At 38.9% G+C, this 24,663-nt stretch overlaps 1 protein-coding gene across 7 annotated transcripts in view; it reads left to right on the top strand.

The window, feature by feature from the left end:
* Positions 1 to 24,663, top strand: part of SLIT2 (slit guidance ligand 2) — a 408,552-nt gene that overhangs the window by 222,098 nt on the left and 161,791 nt on the right. For all 7 annotated transcript variants that reach the window (XM_075066554.1, XM_075066552.1, XM_075066553.1 and 4 more), the window contains exon 5: positions 19,020 to 19,091. In XM_075066554.1, coding sequence (XP_074922655.1) covers positions 19,020 to 19,091 — 72 coding nt within the window. The remainder of the gene's footprint in view (positions 1 to 19,019; positions 19,092 to 24,663) is intronic.

Genomic DNA, 24,663 nt, shown 5'->3' with positions numbered 1-24,663 from the left:
ACTATTGTTGTATGCAAAGTAAATAAGGTTTTTAAAATGTTTAAGAAGCTTCATTTAAAATTAAATTAAAATGCAGAGACCCCTGGACTAGTGGCCAGGACTCGGGCAGTGTGAGTGCCCCTGAAAATCAGCTTGCATGCCGCCTTTGACATGCATGCCATAGGTTGCCTATTCCTGAGTAAGTGCAATGACCATGTTTCCACTGAATGTGTTCCACAAGGTTAGACAGCTTGAGACATTTGGATTCAGAACTGGCCGAAGCCATAAAATCCAGATCTGAATTTCTGAAAATCCAGATCTGAAATCTGTATGTTCTGATCCAGGTTTTTGTTATGAGTGTGTTCCTAATTGAGCATCATTAATTCAGAAAGTGTTCATCAGTTTTCTCTCTAGTTGAGGATTTCCTTTTTATTGTTTAGAAGTACCATGAGTTCTTTAACTTCCATCTAAATAGTCACCAGAGATGGACAGAATGAATAACTGTTCTTATTTTAATGGACAGAGCATGCTGCCTCTGCAGTATTCCCAGCATTAACCCAAGGAGAACAATATCTAAATTCCGATTCTCCGCATGGCGTCGTGGCTCTCTAGCCATTTTATTTCATATCGTTAGCAGGCACTAAATTCCCTGACTAATTTGTTTGCTCTTTTCTTCAAAACTTAGACTGAATTACAAATGTGTGCATCTGAAGTACAAAAAATACACAAAAGAGAAATTGTTTTACTAATCAATAGTGGTGGTGCTTTTTACTAATTTATTTTGCAGTTTCAGTTAAGTGGTGGCGACATTCAAATGATAACTTTTGTGTTTACATTGTGTCTATCATATTGTTAGTACGATCAGTAACAACAATAATAATTGTTAATAGAAATCTAAAAATAATTTAATTCGACTGAACCCCATTAATGATTTACATACATTATAGTGAAACTTCTACAATAAACCCAATTTATTAGGCAACTCTCTTCTTAAAAGACCATCCCAAAGTAGCACTAAACATAATGAGTACAACTCTACAGCACCATCATTAGGAAATCATTTCTTTTTTAGCAACTAATTTTTCCTGTCCCTTGAGTGATAAGTAGATTTTACTGCATATCTTAAAAACCATTCATAAATCTTCAGCTTGCTCTTTAGCTGAATATTTTAGGCCTGCACTTGAAGGAAAAATATCCCCTTTACCCTCACATATGTTTTTGTAATGAGCTTTGGGATAACTGTTGAGATTCACAATGTTTCAGGAAGTTACAAAACAGTGTTTCACCAGATGATACAGGGTTACAGAATAGAGAATGAAACTAGACAGCATACCAGACAACCTTTCAATCAATTCCTTAAAGTGCTTGCAGTTTCCATTTCAAAGCAGGTGAAACAATATTAAATATTGAAGACAAGTTGGCTGCTTCCAACTCTTGCTACAAGAGCTGTTGTTTCAGGCAACAGTAATAATGGATATTTCAAATACCAATGGATTTGTCTCTTGGCAAGTCTAGTGTGTTGTCTCACACTTTTAGTGTGTAAGAACTACATCAAAAAAACACCCCCAAATGGTTTTTATTTCTTTTGGCAAATTGTAGGCTAGATGTAGGCTGGACATTTATCTGGCAATATTTCTTTAATCACCTGTAATCTGATTTTAAATTCTCTCTCATCTGATGGCACTGCAAAAATTAGGCAGTAAAGCCACCTATGTGAAGTTGATTTGAATTGGAAAGATCTGAAGGATTCGGCAGTGCTTCCTGATTGATCATCATAAAGAACTCATATTTTGGGGCCTTATCTGAAATAATGGATAATACATTTTTAAAATGTGTTTGCCTTTCTTCCCAACCTGCAGCTCAAAGAGTAAATAAATAAAATATTAAGAACAACAATCAATTAATAAAAGATTGCAAAACCATCTCAACTTAAAATGTGAGTATATAGGGAAAAATCACAGATGAAGAAAGGAAAAAAAATACACATGCAAATAATCATTTTGTTTCCATAATAAATTGCATTCTTGTCATTTTGGGGTCTAAACCATCTGACAGCCTACTGATACATAGATTTGAATGTTTCTGATTCCTGTAGCTTAGCCTCTGAAGTAGATGTGGGGTATGAGCAGTTAGGATTGGCAAAATCCTATCCCACCATCTGCCGATTGACCAAGGTAGTCTGAACAGCATTCCTAGCTACTCTCAAGGAATGGCCTCTCACTTTGCATTTTTGCAGGTCAACTGGGCAAGACCCCCTCTCATTCTACACAGTTTTAGTGATTGGGGAGACGCATACATTTGCAAATCTGTTGTGGTTCTGTGTTGCAGTTCTAAGTAGCTTGTGTGGAGTTTGTGGCAGCTATGGTGCAAGCACACTAGTCTTTTGTGATACACATTTTCAGATTATTTCAGGGTGATTTTTTTTTCAATTTTAGCGTTGTTTGGCTATTAATTTCAAACAATGAATTAGGATTGAGTAACCTGCAGAAGGAATGCAAACTAAAACCTATATTTGTATGTGATATCCCCCAAAATAAATAAAAATATTGCTTTTTCTCCCAGAGAATAAACCCTCAACAGTGTTGTTATTAAAGTAGTAATATACGAAGAGAGAGAGGTGACTGTAGAATACGTTGGTTGAAATAAATTGTATTCTTTGAAACATTTAGCAAAAGCTTTCTGTTCATATTGCTAAAAGTCAGCTTGCATACTGGGAGAGAATGTTATAGGTCAGCCGTCCCCTCACACTTCACAGCTGTGCTGTTATCTCACCAATCATTAAGGGAACTGCACTTTGATTACAAATGCATGACAACCTGAAGTCAATAACTGTCATTCAACTTGAGCAATGCGACTTTTTCTATGGGGGATAAAGAACAAATCTTTATTTTATTTTATTTAATTCTTAAGAGGTTTCAAGTAGTCTTTTCAAAAACACTTTTCCTGGAAAAGGATTGCATTGAAGCCAAAGTTTGAAGTAGTATTGTAATTCCCTTCCAAATTGTGGGTGGTCTTTTTCTCTGACAGCCTATTAATTGAACAATTACAAGTCATAACTTTTTTTCTTACAGTCCTGAAGCAACAGAGTTATATATTAATGTAGTAGAAGAGAGGACTACTCAGAAGAAAAGTCTATTTATCTTTTCAAAAAATAATTGCTAAGACCCAAGTAATATACATGTGTGGTCCTGTTTACACGCCTGTTTTATTTTGAGAATTAGCATTTGTCATGCTAAGAAACCGTATTGCAATAAAGTAAGAGTGGTGAGTCTGCTTAGGTAATTATTTTTATATTAAAACAAAATATATTTTCTCCATGTATAATTTTATGCAAAGCCTTTGTAACAAATTGATTTAAGTGCACTTTTGGAGACAGGGTGGAATTGATTCTGTGGCCTATAGGTTGGCTTTCATGGAAAGACTGAAATGGGAGGTTTTGCTTCATTCCGGAATCTAAATATGAACCTATAAAAATGCAAAAGAATTGGTACTACTCTGATATCATTTTCCTGCTGCATGGATTGTAAATTCATCAAGACTTAGTTCTGTAAACAGATATGGTTTGTGTTATTTCTTATCAGAATCCAGGAACTAAACTGTTCCTAGAGTGACAATAGAAATGTAAATTGTTGATATTAATGATTGTAATTTTGATATTTGTGGCACAACATCAAATGCCAGTATTGGAGGAGCTGCTGAACTGTGGTGGCAAACAGGCTATAAGATTATTAATCAAAGCCTGATTCCCATTTTTATGTTTTATACAGTCTATTGCCTTGGCCTCCAAGAGAGAGCAGTACAAAGATCTACTGTTGACAATAATGAAATGCTACTTACAAATGGGTACTACATTAATTGTGTTCAAATATAGATTTACAAATGGGTAGCAAGAATCTGAATGGTTTAAACATGGAAGATTGAGAGGAATTTAGAGTAGTGAAAGGGGGAATAATTAAAAATGAAATGAGATGAAAATGAATAGGGACGTTGAAGCTGAATTTCAGAGGGAAGAAACTCTTTTCTGACTGAGATTTATCATATCTTGGAGTTCTCCAAATTAAAGTGGTGAAAGTGCTATTATTTGCAATATTTATAACTCAACTGGACAGAGCACTATATTTGTGGTAGAAGCAATCCTGAATTGGCAGAGGAATGGTTAAAATGACTGACTGACTTTTCCTTTTGCAACAATTGAGTCTCTGGCAAACCTGTGGCAGAGCCAGTGTAGGGCATAGTGAATAAAGCACAGAACGGGGAATTGGGGGATCTATGATCTATCCTAAACCATTCGTCTCATTTGTTTTGTGATCTTTAGCAAGTTACTGAAACACTGTGCCTCAGTTTCCCTTCTCTGAAGGAGGGATAATATCTACCTCTTATGGTGGCATTGTGAGATTTTAATCCTCAGATGGTAAGCACTTTAGAAGTGCAAGATGGTGTTATGAACAGTATTCTATGGTGTTAACATTAGTATATATAATTTGTTTTGTCTTTGGCAAATGAGAGAGATACTCATGCTATGTGGAATATCAACAAAACATTGTTGAAAGCAATGTACTCCCTCCCTATCTCCATTATTGAGAAGAACATTTTTACTGGCTATTGTCTGAAAACCAAAAAATACTATTGCCGCTGATAAGCAATATATTTTATAGAGAAAAGTAGAATCACATTTCTTAAAACTACACTTATCTTATCAGTTGTCTGCAGAATGACTTGATAAACATTTATTTTCCTTTGTGTTTGCCTTAGCTGATCTGTACATGCCAAACAGCGAGGCCTGGAAATAATAAGGAATCAGAAGTTTTTTGACTGTAGGAGTAATATCATAAATACATTATACTGCACTGAGAGCTGTAATACATTGACCATCTAGTGGTTCTCAACCTGTGGTCTGCAGGATGCTGAGAGTCTGCAGACTATGTCTAAGATTTCCAAAGGAGTCCGCACCTCCATTCAAAATTTTTTACAGGTCCTCAAATGAAAAAAAAGGTTGAGAATCACTGGTCTAGAATCCAGCTTGTCAGTGTTCAAACAACTAACTGGATAAGCCTAATTTAATAGGCTTTGATAGGTACTTTTATGTACTATATATTATAATATATTTGCTGCATGACAGGCGCGGAGAAAAGGGTCACAATACAGGTTATGTATAAACATTTGTTTGTTAAAGATGTGTTACAATGTGATATACCTTGTACCACGATGGGAATTTAAACTCCAAATATGCTTTAATAGATTCACTTCAGTTTTCACCTGAGCTGTTAATTTTAGAGAAAATGTTCCATCCTGCTTACTCTCCTTGCATTTATACTGCAGTAGAATGCTTTAGTAGCTTCTCTATGCTTAGTAATTGTTCTTGTTTCTTGGTATCACACTATAGTCTTGAAAACAATTATCTTTTTTTTTTTTTTTAAAAAGTTACTCTAATGCAATAAAATGTAATGTCACTAAGGAATGCCTGTATAGCAATAAAAAGGCTATCAGACCAGATTCCTTCCTACAGTGGAACAGTTAGGAAAGATAGTTTTCTTGTTTTACATGGCAGTGAATAAAGAGACTAAAGCAATGAGACCCAGTCTGAATTAGTCTTCACTGGACAGAAGACCCAGTATGGAGTAGAGGACATTTATTTTATTTCTCTTTCTTTCTTTCTCTCTCAAACGTAGAAAAATAGCATCTATCTAAAGACCGGACATACTTGGCAACGTCCTTGCCCATCCCCTCCCAGTGGAAGGACTTCCCCAACCTGTCTTTGGTTCTGTTAACCCCAGCATGGCCCCTGGGATGATCATGGACTAAGCTTAAGAGCTTCCCCTGGTACTTAGTTGGAACCACCAACTGTTTTTGCGGCTGCATACTTTCTGGTGTCCACAGAAAGATTTCCTGTATAAAAGTCTTGGTCTTAACAAAGGGGATCGGTTAGAAGAGCTGAGAGGTGGTGGGTGCTCCGTGCCGCCACCACAAGCTTTCTGAAGGCTGTCATCGGCTTCTGCTCAGTCTGGAACTGTTCCCTTGAGGCTGGGGACACCAGTTCCTCCTTAGACTGTGGACTTGGGCTTGGTCCCTCTGGAAGCATGTAGGTGATGGTTTGATTCCATTGCAGGTGAACCTGGTGGTATTTCAGGCTCTGGCTGAGCTTTTGGGTATGGTTGTCTGCTGCTTCTGCCAGTTCTGGCTCCCTGGTGCCCTCTGGCGTTTGAGGTTGAAGATATGGTTGCGAGTGCTGGTGCTGGTGCTGGTTGCTGTTCCAGTTCCGGCCTGGGACTGGAGGTGATGTGGCTGTTTCAGTCGTTGGCAGGGATCCGGGTCCACTACCTCTGTCTGGGTCTTGGGTAACAACAGACGGGGCTTCTGTGGACGCTCAGGAACAGGAATGGGTCTGGAAGCTTCCCTGGCTTGGCTGCGTAAACCATCCATCTCTTTGGCCCGCTTCACCTGGTTGGCCAAGTCTTTCCCCCAGTAGCATGGGGATGAATAATTGTCATAGACTGCAAAAGTCCAGCATTTCTGACCGGCCTTTGTACTGGACAGCAGTTCAGCCTGTAGGCAATCTACAGCTTGTGACATGAAGGGGTAAATGGTCACGTGGGCCTTTGGTTGATGAGTTTGGGGTTCATGAAGGATTGGGGATAGCTGACACTTGTGCCCCGTGTCTCTCCATGCGGTAACCTTCTTTCCACCCACCCTCAAATTTTCCCTTCTCTCCAAGGGATTTGAGAGGCATCTGGCCTTTGGGTCGTTGGTGTGAGGGTGGTGTAATGACTTGTACTCGGGTTGGGGTTCTTTGGGCAGTTGGCCTTTATGTGTCCAGTTCATTACACTTAAAGCATCTTCCAGCTGACGGGTCACTGGGTCGAGGTGAGTTACTGGAGACTGGTGAGGTGGAAGAACAGGGTGTCTGTGGCTTTCCTTGGTTGTAGGTGGGGTTTTGGGTTGCCCTCTGTTGTAGGGTTTATTGTCGTGTGCCCCTTGGGTATTCATTCCCCTTGACGGTAGCTTTCTTGCTTTTTGCCACTTCCATCCATTGGCTCCAATCTCCCCTGCCTTGGTGAGATTTTGGGTTTTCCATCTTGTATGTACCGTGTTATGTCCTCAGGAACACCATCCAAGAACTGCTCCATTTGTATGAGGAGGTGCAGTTTGTCCAGGGATTTAACAGTGGTTCCTGATATTCAGGCCTTATAATTCTTTCCAGCGTAGTAGGCGTGTCTGGGAAATGCACATCTGGTTTCCACTTTTGGGTTCTGAAATGCCGACGAGCATGATCCGGGGTTATCCCCATTCTGAATCTGGCCTTGGTTTGAAACAGTTTATAATCATTCATTCTGTCCTTTGGCATTTCAGCCGCCACTCTTGCTAAGGGTCCACTGAGCTGTGACTCAGCTCTACCATGTACTGGTCTTCAGGGATGATGTACCCAAGGCAGGCCTTTCACAATTTTCTGAGAAGGCCTCAGTGTCAGCACCTGCCTTGTAAGTGGGAATTTCTTTTGCTCTGGAAGAAGTATTGGCGAAGGGTTATTAGGATTGGCTGGAGCGTTTTGCCTAGCCTGCGCTAACCCAGTTCATGCTTTCTCTCTTTCCCCTCTTCACTTTGTTTTTGTTGTTTTCCAGTTCTTGTTGGTGTTTCTCCTCTCTCATTGGTGGGCTGCATCTTTGGCTTCTTGTTCTCTTTTATGGGTGCCTCTTTGGCTGCTTGTTCTCTTTGTAGGCTGCCTCTTCTTGTTGTTGTTTTCTTTGGTGGCTGCCTCTTCTTGGCTAGTTCTGCCTTAATTAGTTCTATCTGTCACCTATGTTCATTTTCTTGGTCTATTGGCTTGTTGCGTGCTAGTTCCGTTTCAGGCTTTCCTTAGAACACATGGTTCCTGCTTTCTTGTGTTGGGTGCCCTCTGGTGTTTATTGTCTGAACTGCTGGGTCTCTGTTGGGTCCTGGAGTTTGCCTAGCAACAGTGCCCTTTTTTTTTTCTTCGTCTAGCTAATCTTTCAAATGTAAATTAAACCAAAAAAACCACTTATTTGCATGTGTGTTCTGCTGGTGTACTTGACTCACAGACGGAGTTCTATTGTTTAACAAAAGACCTTTGTCAACCTTAATGGTTCCTTGCTTAATATGCAAGCCAAACTGAGCAATGAGAGAAACAGAGAGAAAATTTTTTTTCTCTGGCTCCTTTCAAACCCAAACCCTTTCTCTCTGCTTAAGTCCCTAGCAGAGAAAAGAAAAATATAATATTCCTACTGGCTTCTGGATTTTATCTTTATCCACCACTAGCCAACATGTCATAGCTTCCCTACTCAGATCTGAACCTTAGAGTCAGAAAATGAGATGCTAGCATGAAACTCCAAGCTTAATTACCAGCTTAGATCTGATAGCGCTGCCACCAGCCAGGAATTCCAGTGCGTGGCTCACTCTGGTCTCCCCAAACCTTCCCTGGGGGACCCAAGACTCAGATGCCCTGAGTCTCTCAACAAAGGGAAACAACCCCCTCCTTATCTCCTCGTTACTTCCTTCCTGGATGTCCCTGGAAGATCACCCTGTTTCAATTCCTCCCACCATTCCTGGTGAGCTGCAGACTCAATCTCCTTGAGCCAACTAGGAAAAAATCAAACAAGTTTTAAAAGAAAGCTTTATATAAAAAGAAGAAAAAGACATAAAAATGGTCTCTGTATCAAGATGACAATATACAGGTTATTGGCTTAAAAGAAAAAAATGAATAAACAGCCTTATCCAAAAAGAAATACAATTTAAAAACTTCCAGCAACTACACACATGTAAATACAAAAACAATATAGCCTATTGTCTTTCTACTTTTGTACTCACACTTGGAAACAGAAGATTAGAAAGCCTGGAGATAGAGTGATCCCCTCAGAGACTAGAGAGCAACAGAGACGAGACAAAGAACACACACCCAAAACTTCCCTCCCTTGAGATTTGAAAAATCTTGTTTCCTGATTGGTCCTCTGGTCAGGTGTTTGGTTCCCTTTGTCAACCCTTTACAGGAAAAAGAAACATTAACCCTTAGCTATCTGTTTATAACAATCCAGCACCATTAGACACTCTGCCATAAATTACTTTAACAAATCAAATCAGAGTCAGAAGAACACAAAACTCCCCTGCAACTTCACACTCCCCCACAGATCTGTTCCCCCTCAAAAGCCCAATTTGAAGGAGCTCTCACAGAGCACCTTACCGTATTCCCAGAAGGTCAACAAATCAGAGCTGTTTTGGATCAGAGAGGAAAAGCTTGTTCCAAAGCCGAGGACCTGTCAATCTGTCTTGCAGTGGCTCAAAGACAGGGGTACCAACTTCAGGGCAGACTGACACGAAGCAGGTCACAAGCCCCATATTAGTTGTGAGTTTTGTACTTAGATTTCACCAACCAACCGTCAAGTGTAAACACCTCAAGCTTATAACAGCCTTAGCCCAGAGTCACAGATAGACTGAAGTACCCCAGGTGACTATCTTGCCATGCAAGTTTGCCTACCTGTGTGATAGATTGTCCCTTACACCAAAGATCACAGCAATATTCAGATTACTTCCAAAGGACCAGTCAGTTATCCCAGGTCAGTTACACCTTAGATCTCACACCATAGACCCCACTAGTACCCAATCCTATAATAAACTATCTAAGGATTTATTAACTAGGAATAGAAAATGAGTTATTTATAGGTTAAAGCATATAAATACACACACACACGAGTTCCAGTCTTAATTTTCAAGAAGTAATCGAAGCTTCTGTTATAAGCAAGCTCTACCTGTCCTTTAGGGCTACCCCAGGCCAAGCACTGGGGATCCTTTGCTTATGGTTAGTAATCTTTGCCCCTCACAATTCAAGCATTTTATTCCTTCCCCCCTTTGCTTTGAGTTGCCAGTTTAGCTGTTGGGAGGAATTCAGTAGCACGTCTCCTCTTCATGGGAGCTGGGGGCAATCAACAAAGGCTTTTGCCCTGTGATGTTCCACAGTAGTTTGTCTGGTATTGATGGGCCTCTTGTTGGGTAAGAGATAACACCTCTTATTGGAAACTAGTATGTCACACTTGTTAATGCTTCTCTCCTGTCTAGTGATTTACAGTTACTGAGCAAACACTTACCTTTTACCTTATAGCATGGGATACAGATATAAATGAGATTAACGCAGGCAGCAGTTTACAAGATTTCCATAATGTCTAAACACTACGTGCATTTTTATAACCCTAATACCTATTTTAACAATACTAAAACACAAGTGAGCCAGACAAGTTCTAGCTATGTATTTGTCAGTGGTCAAATGTGTCCTAGGGGGCACCTTGTCTTCCAGTATCAAAGGGTCCTTTATGGAGAAAAATCTATTGCCAGCCCAATCTTTTAAATTGAGGCAGATCCACCTCAATGGATTCCAACTGTTGTAGGATGGCACAAAGAGGGAGGTGGTCCCCTGAAGTAAGAAAATCTGAGGCTATATAGAACTTTATAAGTAAACACCTTACATTCAATCCAGAAACCAATAGGCAGTGCAGATTATGGAGCACAGGTTTCATGTGCTGTCATGGGGCACAATAGTTTAATAAGTTGACTTTTGTATTCTCCATCAGCATAAATTCTGGATTGATTTAAGGTACAGTTCCATGTAGACTACACTGCAATAATCCACTCTAGCAGTGAGAAATAAATGAATCATGGGAGCAATCGTTACCAGACCATCAACCTTTGGATCAGTTAAGTTTAAATATTCAGAAATACATAATTTTTTTAAGTTTGGAAATGAATAAATAATGCTTATTATATATCAAAACAACAAATTAGAACATAAGAACAGTCACACTGGGTCAGACCAAAGGTCCATCTACTGACAGTGGCCAATGCCAGGTGCCCCAGAGAGAGTGAACCTGACAGGTAATGATCAAGTGATCTGTCTCCTGCCATCCATCTCCACTCTCTGACGAACAGAGGATAGGGACACCGTTCCTTACCCATTTTGGCTAATAGCCATTAATGGACTTTACCTCCATGAATTTATCCAGTTCTCTTTTAAACCCTGTTATAGTCCTAGCTTTCACAACCTCCTCAGGCAAGGAATTCCACAAGTTGACTGTGCGCTATGTAAAGAAGAACGTCCTTTTATTTGTTTTAAACCTGCTGCCCATTAAATTAATCATATGTCATTTACAAAAAGCAAGTGTTATTTGTTTTGCTATACCACATTGTGGTTCTTTCACCAGTACTCTTTTAAAAGAGTAAATCCCAGAGCCAAATTTATTTAGTGGATTATTTGTTAAATAATTTAAGGGAAATCCCCATTCTACAAATTTTTGACTGCTTTATTATTTTGTTTTAGGGTTTTTCTGTTTTGTTTTGTTTGTATGTGTTGCTGGCAGTAACTATAAATCAGTATGGTGGTGTAAAATGTAAGAACTGGGTAGTTTTTAGTTTTACCAGTCAGTGTGTTTAACCAAGCAGCTGAATGGGCCCCATCAGCATTTAGAATATGGTTTTGCACCAAACTAGAGTATACAAAGGACTGTAGAATTCAATTAGTTTTGATGAGAGATTGTGTTTTGGATGCTTGTCTAATGAACTATATGTATTTCACATTATTCATCTGTAGTACTTTTGTCTGTTTATAGAGACGTAAGAAACTATACATTAAATCTTCTGAAATATTGTTTATTTTCTAAGGAAGAACTTGATACATTTCAGATATGGCTATTTTGTGGTTAGTTGAACTCAGAGTAGAGCAACTTGATCCAGTGGGCCTGTTTCTCCACTGCCTTGCACTAATTATTTACATCGGTACAATATGGATGTAAAATACTGCAATTCCAGTATGGTAAAGTTTTACATCCAGTTAACACAGATGGACAGGACTACATGATATGCAAGGAAATAGAGAATAAGGTCTTAAATGCATTTGATTTAGGAGCACCACCTCTAGGAAATGTGACAAAGAAAAATAGGCAGCCAATGGGAGCTGGATATTGGAACACATGTGAGTGGGTCTGTTCATAAATATGGTAACTGCACTTCAGAATGGTACACTGATAAACACTCTCCCCCTGTCCTCCTTCCCTCATAAATCCCTCCTACAAATACTGCAACTCATGCTTCTGTTCCATTTCAGCTTTCGTAAGTTGTGTGATCATTATCTTAAATTTATGAAAATCAGAAATATTATTTCATACTTCATCCCTGTATAATCTCATTATATAGACTGCATGTGGCTCAATATAATATATTTCATGAAGAATATATAAGTTTAATTTTTTGCTTTCCAGCAGGAGGTAAAGTAGATCTATGGTATAATGCATAATGTCTTTCTGTTTTTAAATAATTATGAAAAGACCCAAGGGCACAGGATAGACATTTTTTGAGCTGATTTGTAAAACTGAATAAATAATGTTTTGGTTTCAGTGCTTCCTATCTGACTCAGTCGTTTTTTTTCTTTTAAAATAAGGGCACATTACTTGTTTCCCATTACTCAGTACTTCACAAAGTAGAAGATGGCAGTATAGATTTATGATATCACTGGTCAGACTATAAGCTATGGAGGAAAATAAAATTACCACTAATTAAATGTACAAGTACGTTGCCATCTACAAAAGATCTATTGCATCAAATTGAACGATAGTTTTCCCACACACAAAAATGGATCCAACCTTAACAGTGTATGATATAGATATTATACATAGCTATTTCAATTTATAAAATTAAAATAATAGCATTGCTTTGGAAGGTTAATGGGATACTCAGTTGGAAACTATACGTGGTGGGTAATAAAATAGCTGCAATGCAGTATTGGCTTCATTTGCTAAGAGCTGATGCAGTATATCAGATTCATTTATGTTAGGTTGTAGGGTGACTTTATCCTTCGAATCACTAGGAAAACAATAACACAAATATCTTCAGTTTTTTATATGAGAACAGATGAGCATATTATACAGGTCTGAAATACAAGTGTTAGCAAGATTTTGCTATAAAAGTGCTTCCCACCACACCAACTTGCAAACCCAATAATTCTTATAAATAAAAACCCAGCAGTCCAGTCCCATTTTTCCCATCTAATAGTAGATTTGTTTGTTTTTTAAATGAGGTTTTATTGGTACTTCTACAAAAGATACTATACCTCATTTACTAGTATGCTCTGAAATATCTACATAAAAACCAAATAAATTAGCCATTCAGTTTCTCTGTCTAAAAGCCTTAGTTTGAACATTTGGTAGAACATATTTTCTTATTTCATATTAGCTCAAAGATATTTTTATTCAGGTTCAATACATTTAGAGCCTGATTTCGAGATCAGCTTCAATCTGACCTTCTTTGTGGGTGCAGAAAATGGAGGTCAGATTCTCAAAGAGTCTGTGTGTGCAGCAGGGCAGAAATTCAGGAGAAGTCTCAAGTTAAGCAAACAAAAATTCAGAGGTTTCTGGTGTGTGTGTGTGTATTTATAGTTAGGGGGGTTTGTTTGTTGATTTTGGGAGTTGGGGGGTGGTACAATCAAAATAACAGAAACCAGCGAAGTTTCTGGCCATATTCCCTTCACGCAGCTGAACCATATTTAAACTTGAAACAAACAAACCATTATAAATGGACCTGCTCATGTGTCTCCAGAATATCATTGTTGTGGGCTTCTTCTCTCCCCTCCACTAAAGAAGTGCTAAGGTTACATGTTGTTACACTGGCCCTTGGAATATAGATGAAACAGCTGTTTGCTAATATCTTAGAAGGAGTACATCAAACACAGTGTTATTGGAGGAGCTGTGCAAGCCAGTGCGTGTGATAGATTAAACCCACAAAGTTGCACTTACTTGGGTACCTATTATAAAGGGGCAAAGCCTTCTTATGGAACTCAGAAATTGGCCTAATAATTTGGATTATATCCGCTCTCTACAAATTGCTAAACAGAACTGTGAAAAAATTGGCTGGAAGAGGCTCATGGGGCAAATAGAATTTGCCACACATCATCTGAGCTTATCATAGGGTTTGAATATTGTTTCATTGCACCCTGTGGCAAAGAGTTTATTGCAATTTCCTGCATTATTTTCATTCCAATTGTATAAAATTATTTGTTAATTTCTCCACTTGTATCATTCATCCTTGAATTGTTAATGCTGTTTCATAGACACATTGTCTTTTGTGTAAACTATAGGGCTTTAATAATGCTGCAGAATAATTTGTTTTAGTGGGAGTGTCCCTTTATTGTTAAATGCCCAGACTGATATCTTCATATCTGGGACAGGTAAATGCCCCCCCCCCCTTAAGTTCTGGTTTATACTTGTGAACCCACGATGTCCACTTGTTTTACTAGTTGATAGTATTACTGTACCCATATGGAATCCTGTGAAGGGGGATGCTCACCACTAGCGCCACCTACTTGTCAGGTGGGGATGTGGCTGGCTATCTTCCTCTTGGTTACCCCTTTTTCGTACTATTGCTCTGCCCTGTGGTAGTCAGTCCTTTCAGTGATTCTGCCCTCTGGCCAGGTCACATATTCAAGTCTGTCCTGTTTTGGGGTATGTATAACATTTGGGGAGTCTTCAGGATTAACCAGGAGGCCTCAGGGCTCCTTCCCCAGGTCAGGATTTCATATCCCAGACCCTTTGTATTCAGAGTTGTCTCCCCGCCCCTAGGTTCTCTGTATCAAGGTAAGCCACTGTAGCATTCTCTCTCTTTAGGTGTTGATAGGGAAGCCTGGGCCCACCCTCTCCATTGGGATCCAGTGTAGAGCCCAGAGGTAGGCAGCTAAATCCTGCACCTGCTGGTGTATGTGGCAGTCTCTCTGGATCACTTCCTCCCAGTCCCCTCTCTTCCCACAAGGTAAAGTAAAGAATAAAAACATAAAGATAAAATCTCTGTTCTTCAGAGAGTCATAGGTGCCTGCTTCATAGGCTTGGCCAGGCCTGCTACAGCAAGACCACTTCTGACACTCCTCAGGAGCCCAGCATGGAGGTCAGCTCACTTCCACTGTCTATCTGCCTGCCAGTGAGCCACACTGTTCCCCTTTTTAAGCAGCTCTTTAACCTCTTCCTTTCCAGTGTGGGATCTGTACACCCTTCACAAGCCCCTTTCGTTCTAAAGGATCTCAAAGGGCTTCACAAACTATTTAAAGTGCACACAGAATGACTAAAATGCTGTCTCCTTTGTAATAAGGACCACGTTGTACAACAGTACAGGAATGGAAAATATTGGTCAAGGACACAGAGCACTCCTGTTTCTTTTTTAATCAACAGTATACCCCAACCAACGCTGATTGCAACCTACTGTTTAGTAAATAATCACAGCAACGATATTAAAGACCCATATGAAGTGGAGAGGTCTGCATTAAAAAGTCAACTAAAGTTACCCCAATTAATTCCTATTCTGCCATAAATAAGGACTTGTCAGCTGCACTGCTGTAGCTTTTTAGTAGAGATGATCCTATGCTAATGGGAGAGCTTCTTCCATCAGCATAGTTAATTCACCTCCCCAGGAGGTGGCAGCTGTGTTGACGAGCAATGTCTACACAGAGGGTTAGGTCAGTATAACTATGTTGCTCAGGCTGTGGATTTTTTATAGGTCTGTAGTGTACGCCTGGCCTGAAGGTCTGAACAATTACTTCTTGTGCTGCTACGTGGTAAGTGTTAAGTACATGCTAGCTTTTAAATGGCAACCAGTGTGTAATGTAAACCCATAGGAGAGGAGCAATAGAGTCCCATTGGCCCCACCCAGAATTCCTTCTGATTGGTGGATTAAGGAACCAGCTGTGCTAGGTGACATACAAATACAGAATAAAAGGACAAGCCTTGCCCCAAAGAGCTTGCAGTATAGATGCAACAGTGGGTGTAACAAAGAGTGAAAAGAAGTAGCGAAGGCATTAAAAGGGAATAATAATAAGATTTCTTTACACATGCTAATTATTCTCACAGCTACTGTTTCAAGTAAGGGGTTTGGTTTTGTTAACTATAAGATATGCGTAACACACAAATGAAGTAAATACTGCAAGTCTCTGCCAACCATCTAGCTGTTTTTATTTGGCAAAATACTGTAGGAATCACAGCAGAAATTGGTCTGGAAGGAGCACAGGGTGGTGACACTATGAGTTAGTTCAGGAAGGACATTCCGTACGTAAAGGATGTCATAGAAGAAAGCACAAAGATGTCTGTGGGAGAAGTTGACCAATAGGTGATGGACACTGGCTTTCTTTTTTCAGAATGTGGATGCCACTTACAAAAGCAAACAAAAATGGTTGTAGCATAAATTTTGTGCAGTCTGCCTTCTGTATCCCCTGGTTACTATCCATAGACTGTATTGAAAGTTCTAGAAAGAAATTATAGGATGATTATTTGGTTAATTTAGTGTGATGTATATCAGTTTTAATAGACATAAATATATTATAATTCAAAACTTGTAGCTTATAATTTGCATTTCTTTTTCAGTTCTGAACAAGATTAGTTAAAACTAGCCTATTAAAAAGTTCTTGTCTGTTTTTCTGTACGTTGAGCCTGAATTTCCTACAACTATTTTCAGTGTACATCAGGAGTACCTCCATTTAAGTCAACTGATTTACAGCACTGTGTAAAACTCGGAAACAGTATTTGGAGGAATTAATCACTTGTGTTAAGTCTTTTGTAGTTACTTTTTGTTAGATTATCCCAATGATGAGAAAAGTTGTTTAATGTGAGAAGTAATAAACTTGAAACATTACATAAATCCTGAAAACTTTCCCAGTATCTTCGCTTGTTGCTTTGTTGAAAATAAGAGAATTTTCTGACCGTAGATTTGAAACTTCATTGTAAAAAAAAGCCCCAAAACATGAAGGTATTGTTACTGACATAATTCTAAGAACATTCACACCATCTAATTAATGTTTTATGAACCTCTTGAAAATGTGTTCTACCAACCTAACTATTCCTATCACATATAACAGAAGTCGGCAACCTTTCAGAAGTGGTGTGCAGAGTCTTCATTTATTCACTCTGATTTCAGGTTTCGTGTGCCAGTAATACATTTTAATGTTTTTAGAAGATCTCTTTCTATGTCTATAATATATAACTAAACTATTGTTGTATGTAAAGTAAATAAAGCTTTTAAAATGTTTAAGAAGCTTCATTTAAAATTAAATTAAAATGCAGACCCCCCCGCACCAGTGTCCAGGACCCAGGCAGTGTGAGTGCCACTGAAAATCAGCCCCCGTGCTGCAGGTTGCCTACTCCTGACATATAAGGATGGCATTAGCAAAAGCCCAGATCAGCAGGCTTGGCAACCTTTGCAACCCAGCACCTTAAACTTCAACTTTAGCATATTCAGCAGGGTACTTTAGGGTACACATCCTCAGTACATGAAATTTGATATCTTTGATGTGTGGGCCCACTAGAAAAAAAGTCGGTGTTCTCGATTCTCCCCCTCACAGAAAAGCAGAATTGCTGAGTGTATTGCTGGTGGAGTGTTCTGGCTGACCGGACATTTGCAGGTGCCTATACGTGTGTGGAGACTCCCATCTCAGTTAACAAGAGACAGATTTTGGCTGTTAATTTTTTTTTCAAATTTTTAACACACATCTTCAACTTGTTAATTCATATATATATATATATATATATAATATTAATTGTATGTAAAACTAAAAGAAGAAAGTGTAATACCCAGAGTCAGCAACCGGTGTCTGTATGGGTATGTGGCGTAGTTTCTTAAAATTACATGCAGATAGATTATATCCTATCACTTTAGAAAGATGATTGTAATATAATTTCTTAGATAAGGCTGTTACATCAAGTTACCGTAACTACTGCTGCAGATTACTATTTCATTCATTGCCATTGAATTTATCATCAGACCAATGCAGTCATATTCTATTTTCAAAATTACATAAATGCCTTGAAAATTAAACCACTGCTTACAGGTTCTATCTCTTTTTCACAAACTCTTAGTAACAGTTAGCAGGGCCTACTTTTAGATATGCTTTGATAATAGATGCACCAAGGACAGCAGATGTAGCAAATAAATATAGCTTTTTGTCTTCGTTTCCTTAAATTGATGATGAATTGGATAAGGACTTGCTACATATATAGAGGATTGTTTTTCAGAGCAAGTTATATGAATACAAACCTTGTAGTAGCTTAAAATCTGGAGCTGGACAAACTTTACAGAGTGTGAGGTTTTGTGAATTCCTTGTGTTATTTTGGGGTTCACAAAACTAGTTTGAGTTCCTCAACTCTGTTTTCTACCAATGGGAAGCCTGAGCTTCCTTAACAATTTCTGTTAAAGAAAGAACAGCTTCCAAAAGCTCCACTAGAATTTTTCTTCCCCCCTCTGCTGTTTATCCAGTCTCTCTCTCTCCGTGCTTCATTTTTACTCTGGTTTTCTAGAACTCATTTCAGCAGAAACTTGTTGAGGCAGAGGTTTGCAAGATCCAAAAAGAGTTGGCTATTTAAATAGATAATCTATACAGTAAATGGTAACAATTTTTGAAGGGATATTAAACCTCGTTCTTCAGCGTTTAAGCCAGTCTCCAGTTATTACAGATCAAGATAAGATGTGAGGGCATCTGCCTACTGTCTACCCCTTCTTCTGAAGCATCTGGTACTGGCCACTATCTGGACAGTATATAGGTCTAGATAGAGTGCAGGTCTGATCCAATGTGGCAACTCCTGTGTTCAGCAGGTTGTTTCCCTCTCTGTCCCTGCTCTTCTCATTTTCAATCTTCTTTCAATAGAATGTAACATAATAATTTTGAATCAAACTTTTGAACTCAGTATTTAAGCGCATTCAAAATTAAGCAAAATCATTTTGACCACATCTGTTAAAAACTGTATTATTTTGTCACATATTACATGGAATATATATTCTTTTCTAAGGGAACTTTTTATTGTTATGCAGCTCAAGTAATATGAGAAATGTGATTTCTTCTTCGTAGTTAATTACAAGTCAGTTGCTATAATAAAATATATTTCATAAAGAGAGTAGACTGAATTATAGTGACTGAGATTCATTATGAAATCCCTTTCTTACATGGTATTCCTTTACAAAAGTTCTTTCATACAGATAAAATATGTACAACAACTTTTAAGTTCCCTTTCATCTTTTTTTTGTAGTGATCTCAGTGAAAATCAAATTCAAGCAATTCCAAGGAAGGCTTTCCGTGGGGCCGTAGATATTAAAAATCTGTAAGTAGTTTCCTATTGACTTTTTTATATGTTGATGGTTATATTTTACTTGCACATTGTCTTTGTTTTATCAGATGTTTTTCTCTTTAAACACTTTTTGTAGCAACTGTTGAGAGCCTCTTCCTGAAAGTCAAGAGCTTTATTGTTGTTGTTTTAGCAAAAGTATTTAATATGTTTAGCACATCCTAGAATTTCCTTTCACCAAATCCAAATGGTTACAAAGGAATTAAAGATGTCAAAACAGTATATGTCTTTGCTTATGGTAACCTGGGTTTAATGTCTGGTCTTCAGGCCTCTTTCAGTGTTTTACTGGAAAATCAAACTATGAGCTATCTTTTCTGACTATAACCATTTCTTGTTAAAAATTCATTCTGCTTAGGGTCTAGAGGTCTGCCTTTTGTTTAATCTTATAAAAGAGAGAGATTTGAGATAATTTTATTAACCAATCCACTAGAATACATACCTACTTTTTATGTGATTACTTCTCTCACGCAGTTTTTCTTTCATGATAAAGCAAGTCCTCTGTACAGGATTGGTGACATCTTTCTTGAGACTTGGTAGCCCCATAACCCATGTGCAATTTTCCATGGCTCCTAAATGTGGAATTCTGTTAGCTCTAAGACAACAAACTGATGACTTCTGCACTTACCATTCGCCCGTTGGTAATGAATAAATTGCCTTTCCTTCTATTACAGACAGCAATAGTAAAACAGGACTTTTCAAAGCCCTCTCCTGGATTCCCTTCTGGATATAATTTTCTTCATTTGTTCTTCTGCCCATAACAAGCAGTCTCTGAGAAGAAATGTTGTTCAAATTAAATGTGGGTGGAGGGAGGCTAAAAAGCAAAGCACATAATGATGGAACACTGCACAGCTTGTAATGAGACAGCCTGAGACCTGGAAGGGAAACAAGTTTCTATGCTAATCTAAAGCTTTCTGCATCTGGTATCAGGCCAGCAAATTAAGTGGGCCTGTTGGATTAAACTCTTCTTGCCTAATTTTATGTCTAGGGTTTCAGCTTCAGAAAAGGGTTCAGGAGTGTTCTTTGAGTCTATTTACAGCAATTCAAATAGCTCTGCCTCCCTGACCCTAATAGTCATCCCACCCCAGGGTCTGCACAATCTTTTTTGTTCACCATCCTCCTTATCTCACTTCGGCAGTCTCTGTAGACCCTTTTTTTTAAGAGCATCAAGCTCCTGTAGCCTCTATAATGGCTATCATTTCCTATGTTCTTCAGTGTGCTTAGGTGTGTAGGAGAGCATCGTCTAGCGAGAATACTAGCATTTATAGGTAAGGGAGGCAAATGAATTTTGTAAACTGCTTTCCGTACTCCTCAAGCTTCTTTCATTCAGCTAAACGTGAGCTCTATCGTCGAGTCTTGTAAAGTTACTAGAAAGTTTAAAGCAGAGAATTGGGTCTATTGATTATGATTCTTGACTTGTGTTTTTATATTTAAAAATATTCATGTTGAAGATTCACTCTACAGTAAAATCTGAGATTAAATCTGAGGCAAGCCCCACCCCCTTATAGAAATGTTGCTCAAGGTATGTTGGTTTTGGTTTTGAGTTTTAATTTTTGGCATTTTGGGACTCTCAAACTGAAGCCATTATTACCGGTATTTCAAATCTAAGAAAATTTTTGCTACCACTAGAGGGCAATATTTCTCTGAATGATCCTTTGCCTAAGAAAATTGATATGGCTCTAAAAAGAACTTTGAATAGTAATGAGTCTGAGAGCATCAGTGGGAACTTTCTAATGTGGGGGTGAGATCTAAGAATGCCAGAAATATCCCAGTCCATTGTAATTTAGACTCCAGTTTCCTGCATGACACAGCACAGAATTACCTCTAGGATTTAACATATTTTCTAGTGTGGGTAGCCTGCAGAGCAGTTTGCCTAAAGTTCTGGAATTCAAATCCTTTATAATCATTCTGTACACACCATAGTGGTGTTTAAAGCCTTTCCTCTTTTGGGGATAATCCATGCAAAGCTATCAACAAGGTCCTTACAATACCAAAAAGTCCAAATCCTCTTTGTGGCACCAAAATGTTGAATTTCAGAATGGATATCATAGATTGCCTCCTTTTCTTGTGGTCCAGAGAAGAATATTTTCTCAGATATTTGTCACTAGTAGAACAAAAGGAAATATCAAAAAGTTTTCCACAGAAATACCTATACATAATCTTGACTAGTCAATGCCAGTATCTCTTTGCCATCTTGTAGTGGAATGTATATCATTGGGTTGGGTGGTCTGTGTGTAACTTGTGATGACAGACGAGTGCTAACATTTATTAAATTAAATATTGTATCCATAAAATGGATGCCCTCCAAACCTCTCTGGAGACTTGAAAAAGAGAGGCAGAGTTTAAAACCACAGTCTCCTATCCATAGAAGCAATATCTGTCAAGATCAGATAGCTAGCAAACACTATATTCTGTTTGATTATACAAGAGAAGTCAGGAAACAATCGATCAACTGTGGGTTTAGAAAGATTGAACTAATTTGCAAACAAAAGCCATTACAAAATAGAGTGGTTAAAATCTATTTTCTATTCATCAATTCAGGTGATTATCTAATATTCAACCACCAAAGTACTTCATCGCCTTATTGAGTATTATCACCACCAATACTTAAGGTTTGTTCTAATCTCAGCATATCCGACGTAGTATACTCTGACTTTTGGTCTGGCCATGACGTTAAGAATCTTCATCAAAATTATAGTGGTGATAGTAGCAGAGATAAGGAATAAAGTAAAAGTAGTAATCTAATATTGAGACAATTTGCTAATTCAAACTCCATCATGTACAGAATTTATTCTTAAACCTACAGTTGATGTTCATCAGGAGTCAAGAGACAGAACAGTCTGGCAATGCATTTCAGTGCAGTAAAATAATAGTATTCCAATTTGCCACAAGAGTGAGCAAAATAAAACAAAAGTTTGGTCAGCTCAGCTAGATGGGATTACTTCCACAAAGAAGCATGCTGCCTTTCTTGGCAGGGGGAGCTCTAGCTTTTTTGCTGCCCCAAGCACGGCAGGCAGGCTGCCTTCGGCGGCTTGCCTGGGAAAAGTCCACCAGTCCCGCGGCTTCAGCATACCCGCCACTGAATTGCCGCTAGTCTGCGGGACTGGTGGACCTCCCGCAGGTATGCTGTTGAAGGCTACCTGACTGCCGCCCTCGCAGGGACTGGCAGGGCACCCCCTGCGGCTTGCCGCCCTAGGCACATGTGTGGAGTGCTGGTGCCTGGAGCCACCGCTGTTTCTTGGGTCTTTCTGGTTTCTTACCTCAGAGTTAGCTCCTATGCAGAGTACACTCCAGAGCCCTCTTGCTGCTTCTACAAAAAAAGAGTTCAGTTTCCATAGAACTTGGACAAAATCATCCTTACCAGGACAATCTCAAGCTTTCTTTAATATTATGCATAAGATATCCCCATTTTCAGAGGACTTGCTGGTGTAGTCTGACAGATGTCAGTCTCTTGGGATAGCTAGTTCACGTACATCACCAACTCATGCATTAAATCTGACCAGGTCAGAGATATGTGTTCACATAAACATCTTAGAAAAAAGAGCAGTATAGGAAGCTCAGAACATGTTTTGTTGGACTCTGAAACATATGAAGTTCTCAGGGACAATTCAGCAGTGCTATAGAGTCTATTAAAATGTCAACATCTTCTAACATTTACCACAATTATGATTGACCTCTCTTGTCCTAAGTAGAGGGGGAAATGGTGGTTATCTTGGACAACACTGGATGGTAATTCTTGGTAAATGCTGACTTTTTAATGCACCCACTGCTTCCATAGTGAACAAACAAGGTACACCCAGAGTCAGCCCATAAGAAAAGAACTATTAAATGTCCTATGTTGGGCCCCAAAAAGTATTTACATAAATATATCTCCCTTATCTGGCATAACCCTCCTAAACAACTGATGATTTCAATAGACCGAAGATTCAGTCCAGGGAGTATTGTTACATTCTGATTTGTACAGAATGACGCAAGTGGTGACAGATGCCAAAGACAGCTCTGTTTGCATCAGAAATCAGTCACTGATTGCTTGGGCCTTTTCTTCAGTATTGTTGATGGGCCAAGTTATGTGAAAGGCAAAGAGTGACTGGGCATAGTCTATACTGGTTTTCCCAGACTGGCCTCCCAGTACATGGTAGGCCAGCAATTCAAATGGCAGGGGACGTTGTGCTGCTTTTCCCTCCAAGCTTGAATTCTCCTCTTCAGGAGCCCTGCCTTCACCCATGTGAAGAACACCCTTGTCAATGTTGTTGCTCTTAGCTACAGTCATTGATGTTATGCTTCAATTTATGTAATCCATGCTGTCAAGCCACCATATCTGGATCCGACTGTTGGAAACAGAGAAAGTTTGGTATCTGTTTTGAAAATGATTGTTTCAGGAGGGATTACAAAAGTTCTTAACACTGTTAATTCATCTTGTGCCCTTGTGATTGAGATAAGATCCAGGGTTGTCTAGATTCTTATACGGCAATCATCACTGTAGTGTCTGGGCACCTCACATATATTAATGGAATTTTTCTCACTAAACTGATGAAGTAGAAAAGTATTATCCCCATTTTACAAAGGGGGGAACTGAGGTACAAAATGATTAAGTGCCTGTGTACCCAAAATGTCACAAGAATTCTGTGGCAGAGGTGAGAACTGAACTTAGATCTTCTGAGTCCCAGGTCAGCGCCTTCACTGCATACTCCTGGGGGAATTCTGTGCCAAACAATTAACAATTCTGCACACAATATTTTAAAATAATGCAAAATTCTGCATATGTTAATTGTCAAAATAACTCAATATAGTCCCACTGATTTCAGTTATTTTGGTTATTAATTAAAGTACAATACAATGGATGGAGAATGGGAGTGGGGAGTATTGGAGAAAATCCCCAAACCCCTTTGCCTAATAGTAATATAGCTAGTAATGATCCTTTATTTCGAGTGATTAGTCAACAAATATATGCAACTATGTGCTCAGTGTTGCATCAGAGGCAACTGAAGAGCAAGTGAGGGTGCCTGGGGAATTAAACTCAGTTTATATTGGCTACTGACCATCTCCAGAAAGGAGCACATTTTGATAAGAAATGTTTTCAGTCAAAAAATTTAGACCGGTTCTAATCACTAAAGCACCATAAGCATTTATAAAGCCATATTGTCCTTTATACCACTCTGGCAATGTAAAGTAACCTTAAAATATTTTACACCTGTTTTATACTCCTGGGGGAATTCGCAAAGACAATGGGAACAATTAACTAAGCAGGCAGGCTTCTACATTCTGTTCTGCCTTAGGGGACAGAACATACCTACCCCTCAGAAACACCTTGAAACCCTGCCCCTCCATGCCGAGCATGCTGCAATATCGAGCAAGAGGGATTGAGTGTGTGTCTCTCTCTCACTCTCTCTCTCTCTCTCTCTCTGTCATGCACGACTGCCCCTGCCCCACAGCCGTGATTGAACCAACCTGACTGTGCTGCTAGGGAGGGGCATATGACCGCTCTCGTGGCTACCCTTTGCTTCCCCATCAGAAGTCATTTTTCTGCAGGAAAATAAATCTGTAGGGGACA

This window comes from Chelonoidis abingdonii, chromosome 5 (assembly GCF_003597395.2).
Source record: "Chelonoidis abingdonii isolate Lonesome George chromosome 5, CheloAbing_2.0, whole genome shotgun sequence".
Lineage (NCBI taxonomy): Eukaryota > Metazoa > Chordata > Testudines > Testudinidae > Chelonoidis > Chelonoidis abingdonii.
The sequence above is the reverse complement of the archived record's forward strand: the minus strand, read 5'-3'. Positions and strand labels throughout refer to the sequence as shown.